Source organism: Rattus norvegicus, chromosome 12 (genome assembly GCF_036323735.1).
Source record: "Rattus norvegicus strain BN/NHsdMcwi chromosome 12, GRCr8, whole genome shotgun sequence".
Lineage (NCBI taxonomy): Eukaryota > Metazoa > Chordata > Mammalia > Rodentia > Muridae > Rattus > Rattus norvegicus.
In genome coordinates this window covers 7,109,848-7,122,286 of record NC_086030.1, presented here as the reverse complement: position 1 = coordinate 7,122,286, position 12,439 = coordinate 7,109,848, and the positions used below count along the sequence as shown (strand labels likewise).

The 12,439-nt window shown below is 41.4% G+C and overlaps 1 protein-coding gene across 1 annotated transcript; it reads right to left on the bottom strand.

The window, feature by feature from the left end:
• Positions 1–4,509: 4,509 nt before the first annotated feature.
• Positions 4,510–11,864, bottom strand: Cd209el1 (CD209e molecule like 1). Its single transcript, XM_006248802.5, has 7 exons — positions 11,757–11,864; positions 10,657–10,746; positions 9,019–9,102; positions 7,428–7,579; positions 6,324–6,433; positions 5,820–5,890; positions 4,510–5,070 (listed from the first exon to the last, which is right to left on the bottom strand). The coding sequence occupies exons 1-6, from the start codon at positions 11,800–11,802 to the stop codon at positions 5,842–5,844; spliced, it is 531 nt and encodes a 176-aa protein (XP_006248864.2). The 5' UTR covers positions 11,803–11,864; the 3' UTR covers positions 4,510–5,070; positions 5,820–5,841.
• Positions 11,865–12,439: the final 575 nt, after the last annotated feature.

Genomic DNA, 12,439 nt, shown 5'->3' with positions numbered 1-12,439 from the left:
ACAAAAAACCCAGGAAAGCTGAAACTATCCTCAACAATAAAAGGACTTCCGGGGGAATCACTATCCCTGAACTCAAGCAGTATTACAGAGCAATAGTGATAAAAACTTCATGGTATTGGTACAGAGACAGACAGATAGACCAATGGAATAGAATTGAAGACCTAGAAATGAACGCACACACCTATGGTCACTTGATTTTTGACAAAGGAGCCAAAACCATCCACTGGAAAAAAGATAGCATTTTCAGCAAATGGTGCTTGTTCAACTGCACGTCAGCATATAGAAGAATACAGATCGATCCATGCTTATCACCCTGTACAAAGCTTAAGTCCAAGTGGATCAAGGACCTCCACATTAAACCAGATACACTCAAACTAATAGAAGAAATAGTGGGGAAGCATCTCGAACACATGGGCACTGGTGAAAATTTCCTGAATAAAACACCAATGGCTTATTCTCTAAGATCAAGAATCAACAAATGGGATCTCATAAAACTCCATAAAACTTACTTCTGTAAGGCAAAGGACACTGTGGTTAGGACAAAACGGCAACCAACAGATTGGGAAAAGATCTTTACGAATCCTACAACAGATAGAGGGCTTATGTCCAAAATATACAAAGAGCTCAAGAAGTTAGACAGCAGGGAGACAAATACCCCTATTAAAAATGGGGTTCACAACTAAACAAAGAATTCACAGCTGAGGAATGCAGAATGGCTGAGAAACGGCTAAAGAAATGTCATAAGGGAAATGCAAATCAAAACAACCCTGAGATTTCACCTCACACCAGTTAGAATGGCTAAGATAAAAAACTCAGGTGACAGCAAATGCTGGCAAGGATGTGGAGAAAGAGGAACACTCCTCCACTGTTGGTGGGATTGCAGACTGGTACAACCATTCTGGAAATCAGTCTAGCGGTTCCTCAGAAAATTGGACATTGAACTACCTGAGGACCCAGCTATACCTCTCTTGGGCATATACCCAAAAATGCCCCAACATATAACAAAGACACATGCTTCACTATGTTCATAGCAGCCATATTTATAATAGCCAGAACCTGGAAAGAGCCCAGATGCCCTTCAACAGAGGAATGGATACAGAAAATGTGGTACGTCTACACAATGGAATATTACTCAGCTATCAAAAACAAAGACTTTACGAAGTTCATAGGCAAATGGAGGGAAGTGGAAAATATCATCCTGAGTGAGGTAACCCAATTACAGAAAAACACACATGGTATGCACTCATTGATATGTGGCTATTAGCCCAAATGCTTGAATTACCCTAGATGCACAGAACACATGAAACTCAAGAAGGCTGACCAAAATGTGAATGCTTCACTCCTTCTTTAAAAAGGGAACAAGAATACCCTTCGCAGGGAATAGGGAGGCAAAGATTAAAATAGAGGCAGAAGGAACACCCATTCAGAGCCTGTCCCACATGTGGCCCATACATATACAGCCACCCAATTAGACAAGATGAATGAAGCAAAGAAGTGTAGGCTTACGGGAACCGGATGTAGATCTCTCCTGAGAGACACAGCCAGAATACAGCAAATACATAGGCGAATGCCAGCAGCAAACCACTGAACTGAGAACACGACCCCTGTTGAAGGAATCAGAGAAAGGACTGAAAGAGCTTGAAGGGGCTTGAGACCTCATATGAAAATGCCAAGCAACCAGAGCTTCCAGGGACTAAGCCACTACCCAAAGACTATACATGGACTGACCCTGGGCTCCAACCTCATAGGTAGCAATGAATATCCTAGTAAGAGCACCAGTGGAAGGGGAAGCCCTTGGTCCTGCTAAGACTGAACCCCCAGTGAACATGATTGATATTGGGAGGGTGGTAAAGGGGGGAGGATGGGAGGGGAACACCAATATAGAAGGGGAGTGGGAGGGGTTAGGGGGATGTTTCCCCAGAAACCGGGAAAGGGAATAACAATCGAAATGTAAATAAGAAATACTCAAAAAAAAATAAACAATTAAGCAATTTTATTTATTCCTTCTTTCTGTGGAGATTAATATCTCTGTGGCTATATATAACTATACTACATTTCTCTTTATATGAGTTGAATTAGTATCATATCCTATTAAACTTCAATATAATTTCCTTATATGTATTATATAAGCCTACAGGGTGCCTGTGTGTTCTATGCAAGTCTAAGCAATCCTAGAATTCTCATGCAGACCATGTTTAAAGAACACAGTTGTTTAGGACAGCACACACTTTTTAAATTTCATCAATTCCTCCATTTCTGTATTTTATTTAGACTTGCTCTCAGTGGCCTGTTCTCTCCTCATACTGCTCTTTGCCTTCTCCTAGTTGGAGCTGCCTGCTCTTTGTTGCCTCCCTTCTCCCAGGGAAAACGTTTAGCATTTGTAGCTTGAGCTCTTGTAGAACCTGAAAGAGCCTTTGGCTGAATTCCAGGTCTACTGCCCATGTCCCTAGGTCAGCCTGGGTGTGTCCCAGCCTTAAGCCCCATACCCCAGAATAATGCATTACAAACTAGTATGTCTTTTGACCTGGTCCCAAACCCACATGGCTTGGGCAAAAGCTGTGCAGCTCTGATATACCAATTCCCCCCACCTCCTAATCTTAAGATATGATACGTGTTTTTTATTCAGTAATTTACAATTACTTTTTAACTTTTTTTTTTTGGTTCTTTTTTTCGGAGCTGGGGACCGAACCCAGGGCCTTGCGCTTCCTAGGTAAGCGCTCTACCACTGAGCTAAATCCCCAGCCCCTACAATTACTTTTTACGAGTGAGTTCTTATTTACACATTGCCAACAATGGTTGCTGAACACAATAAATGCTACTTTATTTGACCCTGGTGGCAGCAGCACTCCTCCCTGCCTGCCCTAATTGTCTGGATTTCTGAATGAAAGACACATGCATGCATGTGCACACAGCCTTTATATTTTAATATACCTTAAACAGCTAAAGGCTGGGTCACCTCCTAACTTTCACATGGCTGATGTCCACACATGTACTCCAAAATTCCTGAGTTTTTACCAACATCTATATTCCATCTTTGCTGCCCTTGATCTAGACATTCAACCCATTTGGGCCACAATCCCTGATGCTTACATGATGACGATCTTTCTCTTCTGCACCTCTCAGGCAGGCGTGGTGTCTCCTTTACATCCTAGACATATGGCTTATCCCTCCTTCCTTTGTTTTATGCCTGAGAATCCTAAAAGTCCTGCCTCTGTCTCCCTGCCCACCCATTGGCCACCACAATTTTATTTACCAATCAAAACCAACTGGGGGCAGGGTCCCTCAGTCTTACCTGTGGGACACTACAATCAAGTTTTTGGAAAAACGTAATTACCATGAGAATAGAAGCAGCTGCTGGTCATTGTGGACCACCCAATGTGGGTGCATGAAATTGAACCTGGTCTTCATCAAGAACAATAAGCACTCTTGACCACTCTGCCATCTCACAATTCTCTGGTGGCTTTCTTTTACAACTGTTAAATAAATTTTTCCTTAATTTTATACATGTATAAAGTGGGCATTAACTACTCTCATCCTTAACATCCTTCATCTTTCTACCATCTCTGTCCATTCCCTATCCTTCCATAAATCTCATGCCCATAACTGTTTATTTTGTTTGTACTTTGCCTAGTCTGACCAGGGTAATTTGTGTTACCATGGGTATGCTGCTTTTTATTGGAACCTGGTGGATTCTGCAGTAGGTCCACAACTACAGACAATGATTTCCCTCTCTCAGAATCTATTAATAGTTTTTCAGAGGTAATAGGTAGGGCCCTGTTAGCATTATTGTTCCCATTATTGGACTGATACTGTAAGTCTTGCATGGGTCCAGTCCAGGTAACTTCTGTTGTGAGTTAATGATTGCAATATCTGTATGGAATTTAGAGAATGACATTTTGCAGCTCTTGACTGTATTTTTTTTATCTTTTATGTACTCTTTATTCTCTTCTGTAATGTTGCCTAAGACTTGGTGGGGGGCATGCCTATGTCTTTGTTATTGCTAAGCCCACATCTATGATTTATTCTCAGAATCTTGGGTGGCCTTGAGACTGTGTATTCTCCTGCTATGTAGTGTAAGAATATGATCTTAATGTCCTCCCTAGTATGTTTATAGACATTCGCTGTGTGAATACTGTAAGAGGATTTTGGGTTTAACTTTATGAAAAATAGTATATCTCTTTAAAGAAAATTATAAGAACTTGATACATTGGCCAGAATAAACGTCAGTGCTCGAATTATGAGACAAATCCTATAGATAAAAATGTTTCATTCAGGAGACTGGCTTATTGTTCGTGCCCTCTTTGTACCTCCTTTTCCTAATAAAAATACCTGGATATGTGAGTTTCCCAAGAAGAAACTTAGATGGTGATAGTCCTGTTTATTCTTGAAATACAAATGGTCACTACACCAGATTCCTTTGAACAAACTTAACTTCTTATGCATTATATTTAATTGAAATACTTTTAGTGTTGGTATGATAAAATAACCAGACAGTAAGCAGCATATAGATGAAACAGTTTATTTTGGCTCATGGTACCAAAGAGATAGAGTTATTTGTGGTAGGGGAGGCATAGCAACAAGTAGAGGAAGGAGAGCATGGCAACAGGAGCGGGAATATGGCTGGTCACATTTTCATTCACACACAGGAGGAAGAGTGAGAACAGCAAATGAGGTGAGTGACAAGCAACTCAGAATCTAATCCTGGAAGAAAGCTGAAAACATGGCAAAAACCCCAACCCAAAACAAAGTAAATTATTGGCACAGGAGTGGCCCAAGTGTTTGAAGACAAGGTGTCTGGAAAAGTAGAATTCAAATCTATTTTTTAAACCCAAGTGCCCACAGAAAGACAAAGAAACTGAAATGAGAATACCTAAAATTCGAGTAGATGATAAATAGCTCAGTGTATAGACCACAGAGGTGAACAGATTTTACTTAGAGCAAGGCGATGCAGGCTTCTTGCAGACCCAGAATGCCTCATGGGAACATGTGATATCATTCCATCCAGAACCTGAAACTACTGCACAGTCTTCATTGTTAAGGTTGTTGGGTTCTCCTGCAGACCAATAGTTCCTGAAATTGAAAACCCCAAATAACACGAGCTTCTTTCCCATCCCTATGATGTCAAGCTTTTCTAATTTCTGGCACTGGGATTATTCCTTATCTGTCCTATGTGCATATGGAGGCCATACATCACTCAGACCCTGACAGCATGCCTAAGTTATTTCTGTGAGAAACCAGTATTTTCTAAAAGAAAATTCAAGAGACTCCAATTGTGAAATTGAGGCAGGTTTATCTTAGGTTTTAGAGAATCAGACTGGACAGAAGGCAAAGCAAAACAAAACAAATAAACAATTGCCATGAAGACTTGATGCAAGGCAGTGGTTGTTATAGTCCTAATTATATATCTCTGTCCCCCTTTATTCCTCGTTGGCTAAGTTCTTCAGCAAGGTCCAATTTTCTCAGTGCTCAGTATAGCCTCCTCTCCAAATTCTCCGCCCTAGTCATGCAGGACACAAAGTCTTTTCTAACAAATATCTTGGAGCTTTAAATTCCTCTGCCCACCATCCTTGATACTTGTCTCAGTCAGTCAGCTTCACTGTAACTTGCTAACCCTAATATGAGTAAAGAGTGCCTAGACGAGCAAGAGCCAGGTGAATTCTGCTCAGGTGTGATTTTGGATGACCTCCAAGCATGACTTAGTGAAAACAGGACATTATGACATTTAAGATCTCACTGACATTACAAATTAGCCTGGTATACAATCTTATATATTTTATCCGTACATAGCAAAAGACAAACACTGGCCTTGATCCTCCCACCTGTCTATTTTCAAGTTCTCTGTCATTTGGAGCAATTCTTTGCAGCTCTCATGGTATCATGGATCTTTTGCCTGAAAAATTGTATTTTGAAGGCAAGCATGCTCCTGTGTTTCAGATTCCCTATGAATACCATGCAAAATACAACCCTCAGAGAAAATGGTCACCATTTTTCTTTGGAGTAGTTGGGTCTTTTTGCAAAACCCATGTCCACTGGTCTTGTGTACAATTCTCATTTCCTCATAGGAAAGGGTGAGAGGATCATCAGGTTCTCACTTGTGATTATAGCCATCCTATTCACACCTCCCTCAGGAAGAAGAAATTTCTGCACTATCTACCATGTTGTAATGTCCTCCCTCAGGTCACATGATAGCATTGCAAAATCATATCAGAGCTCATCTCAATAACATTCCAACAAGCAGATTCTCATGCCTAGGGCTCCAAGGTGTATGTACAAACCACAACTCCTTCCTGCATCATGGAGTCACCCACAACAAACTGTATTACCTCCCTTGCAGCTGTGAGCCATCCTCCCACTGCCACTTGCTTTCCTTGTTATTGTATGACAGACCCATCCAGGAATTGCCTTTCTTCTTAGAAATTCCCTGCAGGAAGCTCTGGAAGGGAAAGGGGGAAGTCATGCTGGACTTCTGCTCTCATTTTCACATTTTGTCCTCTTGGTATCTAGGAGGAGAATTCTTGCTTGCAGTCAGACCCCAGCTTTCTACTGCAACAATGAATGCACACTTGTGTTTGTATAGGATCACTACACACACACACACACACACACACACACACACACACAAATCTTTACACTTATCTTCATACACACATGTAGCCAAAGACATAAAGAGATCAGGCAGGTGACACACAGGATCTCTCTTTAACACAAAATTTAGAAGCAGTGTGTGGTGTGACTTGACAAATCTTATTTATTTTTGGCATCTGACTCCCCCCCCCCCATTTTCTCATATGCTTTGTTGAACTAAAATAATGGGATGAGAAACTTGCTGCCGACTTTCCAAACTTACAAGAGTCTGGTGATTCCTTGCTTTTAGACATTTCTTTAGGATTTCTCTCTTCAGAATAATAAACTTCCCGTGTGTGTGTGTGTGTGTGTGTGTGTGTGTGTGTGTGTGTGTGTGTGTGTGTGCAGTTCAGAGGACAACTTATAAGAATTGGTCCTGTTTCTATTGTGTGGACCCCAGATCTCTGAACTGCATAGCAAGCACATTTACCCATCAAGTCATCCTATAGGCCCCAAATCAGGACATTTAACACCATGGAAGTGCTTTTAAAACTCTGGTTGGGGGGCTGGGGATTTAGCTCAGTGGTAGAGCGCTTACCTAGGAAGCGCAAGGCCCTGGGTTCGGTCCCCAGCTCCGAAAAAAAAAAAAAAAGAACCAAAAAAAAAAAAAAAAAAACTCTGGTTGGACCCTAAAAGATTCCTACATATTAAAGGTTTGCTAATGCATATATCCACGTTACCACTCTGTATTTATCTGAATGTACCATTTTCATCTCTTCAAGTGTGGTAAAAAATACCTTGTAAGAAGGATTCCATCTAGCTAGAATCGTGCCCATAGAATAGAAAAGCCCAGCTCAACATACCTGCTCGTCATTACTTTTTATGACCACTAGCTGTGCCCCCATGTCCTTGCAGGCCTTGACAGATTCCTTCCATTTCTCTTGGAATGTAGAGAAGAAGTAACAGTTTCCTTGGAAGAACATCCAGTCCCAGGAGCAGGGACGGCACAGGTGGTCTGTTGGCGGAGTGAGTCAGATGGATATACTAAGTTACCAATGTACCTCTGTCAGTTAAGCCTCTAGAGTCCTTAAGATTTGGTCCTCTTCCTCCCTTGAAACTGCACAACTGGAGCCATTTCTTTACATACTCTTGATATTTTTCTTGTATGTGTTCTGTTTATGTATATGCACATGTGTTTGTTTGTGTTCTGTTCTGTGTGTTTTTGCAAGTAGAGGCCAGAGTGGATATTGGAGATTTTCATCCATCACTCTCATTACTAAGAAAAACCTCCTCTGTATATAAAACAACAAAAATGAAATTAAAAAGGTTACAAATTTGAGAGAGTTGTGGGTGCATAGAATGGGAATGTAGACAGAGGGCAGGAGGGAATTTATGGAATTATATTTAAAATTTCTAATTAAAAATGTATTCTTATTTAATTTTGAATATTTGTTCTATGCAGACAATATTTTTTGGTTTGTTCATTTTTGAGATTATATTTCAATTAGAACATACATGCCTTACTTTCTATTTCTTCATCTAAACACTCCCATGTATGCATCTTCACTCTACTTTGAATCCATGATGGTTTAAACTGAATGTTATTACATGAATGTCTGTACACACTTAATATCTGTTGATAAAATATACCCCACTCCCTCTCTTCAGATTTATGTCAGAACTTCCCTTTCACATATTCCTGTCAACTTCTTCATGAGCTGTTGTATCAGGGCACTGAATCCAGTTACTTACTGCTGGCCGCTGTAGCTATGCCTGACTTCTGTCTTAATTTGTCTCAGTCTGTGCCTCTCTTTGTCTCACGTTCTCTGTCTCTATTTCTCTCTGTCTTTCTTTCTCTCTATGGTTTATCTCTGACTCTTTCATTTTTTTTTTACTTTTGAGACTTGTTATTTATGAACAAACAACTCCCTGATTTCTCTAGTCAGCCCTGGGTTATGCCTGTACCCGCCACTGCTATGTTAAGGCATATGTACATATGTTCAAATTCTATGTGTTGATCAATCCAGACTCTGGTCCCCATGCTGTTTGGTGAGCACTTTACTCACTGATCTATCTCCCTAAGCACAGCCAATCCCCGCTTAGCTTCCTGAGTCTTTTTCCTTCAAGATAACCCAGGGGGTCTTGGATAGCTCTCCTAAATGTTTAAACAGACATTAGGAGTCTGGATTAAGAGAATGTCTTCTGTGTGAATGGCCCCATGTATCCAGTAAGTGCCATTTTAAATATTTATCTGAGTTCCCATTCAACAGATTTAGAAATTAAGGGACTGTAGGCAGGGCCTGTTGTGTCTAGTAACTTATATCTTTAATGTTCCTCAGTGTTCCCATTCAACATATGTAGAAACTGAGTGACTGGAGGTCCAACCTCTGCAGTCACTTCATGCCATGTGGAAACATTTCCATGCTCTTAGAGATCCACTGTCTGGTCACATACCTAGTTTAGCCTTCAGCTGATCCAGTTTCTGGTGAATACGTTGCTTTTCATGATCGTGCTCTTGGGATGTAGGAACCTCAGAACCTATGTCAAGAAAAGACAATGAAAATAGTAAATGATGATAAATCTATGAAGAGTGTAAGTAACTGGTACAGGACAAGAGCTGACACATGACCATCCTTGAGGGGTTTGTTTTATAATATGGCTTCAAGACTATGACCAGGCCTCCAGTTTAGACAGCCTTTAAAAATAAAACACAGCTATAATAAAAACAATAAAATGGGACCTTAAAGCCAGAGAGTCTTCTTGTTACCACCTAGACTAGAGCTTCACATAAAAGTCAGAGAGCTAGCTATCATGACAGGGTGGTAGGGCTAGGGCACAGGAGACAACAGAGATGTTCCTCCAAACAATGGGAATATCTGAATTTCTTATTCTTACAGGAAGGCACATTGCATTTTATACCACATGATTAGTTCAGTATAGCATTTTTGGAAAAGATCATACAGAAGCTGGGCATCATAACCCAGGATGCTGGTAAGTCACATGCACATGCTTCTTAACTCTCTTACTGACAGAAAGAGACAGAGGGACAGAGAGACAGAGACAGAGAGACAGGGAGTGACTAGGTGTTAAGTCTGATTAACTCAGGTTATGAGATCCAGCCTTTTGGTGACCAAAAGTTTTCAATATTTGTCATGGAAGACTCTTTTTGTTGTAAGTTGTGATTGACATAGAGACTCAGAACTGTTCAATGCACATAGAATCAGCTCCTGTGGAGAGCTCAGATGAAGACAGGACATATCTAACACAAGCAGTCTTAAAGACTGTAAGAGCCATAGGTAGTGGAGGACTGCCGCAAAACAGTGTTTTCTGGACCCCACAGACCTGTGATTCATGTGGACTCTCAGTGTTGTGACTGCAGCTCAAACCTGCAGAAACTCAAGCTAGATAGAATCCCAACAAAGGTAGAGAATGGCACAGGAAGCCTCAGCTCTAGCTCTGTAATAATTAGCAACTTGAAACTGCTGGGAGACAGAGAGTGGGAAGAAGAGACAGACAGAGGGAGAAAGATAAGCAGGAAAGGTAGGTAGGGTGGGTCATTGGGATTTTGTACTCCAGGAGATGACACATGCTCCAGTAAATGGTCTTTAAGCCATGTACATAGAGAACACTAAGTGTATTCAGTGGATTATAAACATGTAGTTCATGAAACTGGGAGGGAAAAGTAGTGGTGGAGAAGAGGGGAGGAACTTGAAAACAGGGAGGAGGTAATGGATTTGATCAAAACATTTTATTCATGTATGGAATCCACAAATAAATTGTAAACCAGGGCAGACTGGGCTCTAACTAATACGTGCTGGGTTCCCAGGAACATCATGTCCAAATCCCCAAATTTTATTTGAATGTGTCTCATTTGATTATGAGGAATCCTGATGCCCAGGGAAGTCTGACCACAAAGGTAAATGGAGTCAGACCACGCCTCTGAAACTACTTCCTTTTTGTTACATAGGAGTCTGAGAGAACCCTTGACTACCTCCTAGAAGACATGTAAGACCAGAGTCCCAGCTTCAGTATCACCTCCACCCACGTGCTAGGAGACTAGAGCAGGAAGCTCTAGCAGTAAAGTTTCCTGACCTTTGAAAAGGATAGCCATGAGCAGAGCAGCCAAGAGGACAATGGAGATGAGCTGCAGCACAGTGATGAAATGCTCATGTTCCTGATACCCTGAGGAAAGAGAATAGAGTGATCCCGTTAGGGCAAGGTTCCTATCATACTCTAAACCAGGGGTAGCCTAGTGTCTTCTTTCCCTTTCTGAATACAGGATTACAGATAGTCATCATTCTAGCAGTGCTTCAGTTGTCCTGTCCATAGTACACTAGAGGAGCATCAGAAGTCTGTTTCCAGCCTCAGCTATCCCAGGATCCGGAATATCAATCCATTAGTTTTCAAATCTTTTGAACAAAATGGGAAAGGCGTTCAGTACTTACCACACCAAGAGTCAGGAGTTCAGTTTCCAGATTCCACATCCACAGAATCGACACTTTAGACCTCGGATCTACTTCAAGCCTCAGGCATTCTGTACCTACCCTTTCCCCCACAAAATTGAGGATTCCTGTTTCCCAGCATTCAACTCACCTAATGCCTGCCTCACTTCCCAAGAACAAGAGGACAGGCTCACTCCCCCTACCCCAAAATCACAGTGAACAATTAATCAACCTCCTCCTCCTCTGCATGAGCAAGGAATCCTGACCCTAGCCTTCACCTCTGTGAAAAGCAAGAATCTAGAAACCATCAGCTTGCCCTTCTCAGGTCACAGGGTTCTGGGTTTCAGAATCAGTGTTCTTAGGACTCAGGACTCTAGTCCCCAGCCTCTAGAAATCAAGCCCTCATGTGTTCATGACCTAGTTTCCAACTGCACATCGTCCAGTCCTCAGACATTTGAAATAGACTAACATCTCTAATCCTTCTAGAAATCAAATATTATTTGATTAATAATTTGCTTAATATTCTTCCCATCCCAGTACCTTCTTAATCCTTGTATAGCCACCCCAAACCCCCAAAGAAACCAAATGAAAAAACCCACCCTGGTCCAAAGCTTCTCACAAAGGCTACTGTTTCTGTTTACATGCTTCTTCAGTGAGTGGTTAGAGCATCAGTTAGAGCCTGAGAATGCTGAGTTTTGAGTTGCCCCTCTCGCTCAACCCTAAGCTCCCTGAGTCTTAGCCAGGCCTCACCCAACGAATGCAGATGTTTCTCATTCTTTCTGTTGCATATGCTCATCTTTCCTGCTGTCCACCAACGTGCAGAATTTTGGGAAGCACACTTTTTCTTTGCGAAAACATCGTCTCACTCCTCAAACCTACACTCAACCCCGGAAGAGAAAAAGAGAAGTGGTAACTGTCACTACATGAGCTATGGTAAGGAGACTGAAGATTAAATATAGATGAAATAGACTAGTTCCTGGGTTTCTGGGAGAGAGCAGAAAGTTTAGAAGCTCAGGGTAGAGAGTATTGGTCCATTGCTAGTGATCAATCTCTTTGATGCTTTTAGCAGAGAATCTCTCAATGCGGCCATCGTATTCTTGGGAACTGCATCAGGATCTCTGGAACCTACTACAGAGGTTTGTATTCACGCATGCTCATTGCTGCAGGACTTACAGTAACTCAGAAATGGATCCTACTGAAGCGCCTATCAAGTTATGGATGGACAATGGTAATGTTTTTGCACATTCCTATAATTATAATTATTCCCACTGAACCTCATATGTATTTTAATGCCTTTGTATGAAAATGGAAGCCCATGTGCAATCATAGCCTTGGAAATTGAAAATCCAATTGGAATTGGAGACAGTGAAATCTTAGAGCACACTGGCTAGAAAGAGTAGCCATCACTATGACTTTTGGACTTGACTGAGTGG

What these genes read in the sequence shown, in the direction of transcription:
- Cd209el1 (XM_006248802.5), bottom strand. Translation starts at nt 11,802, where the DNA reads ATGAGCATATGCAACAGAAAGAATGAGAAACATCTGCATTCGTTGG. An exon ending in CATGGCTATCCTTTTCAAAG is followed by an intron (nt 9,103 to 10,656) that starts GTCAGGAAACTT and finishes TTCTTGACATAG; the next exon opens with GTTCTGAGGTTCCTACATCC. An exon ending in TAAAAAGTAATGACGAGCAG is followed by an intron (nt 6,434 to 7,427) that starts GTATGTTGAGCT and finishes TTTCCCTTCCAG; the next exon opens with AGCTTCCTGCAGGGAATTTC.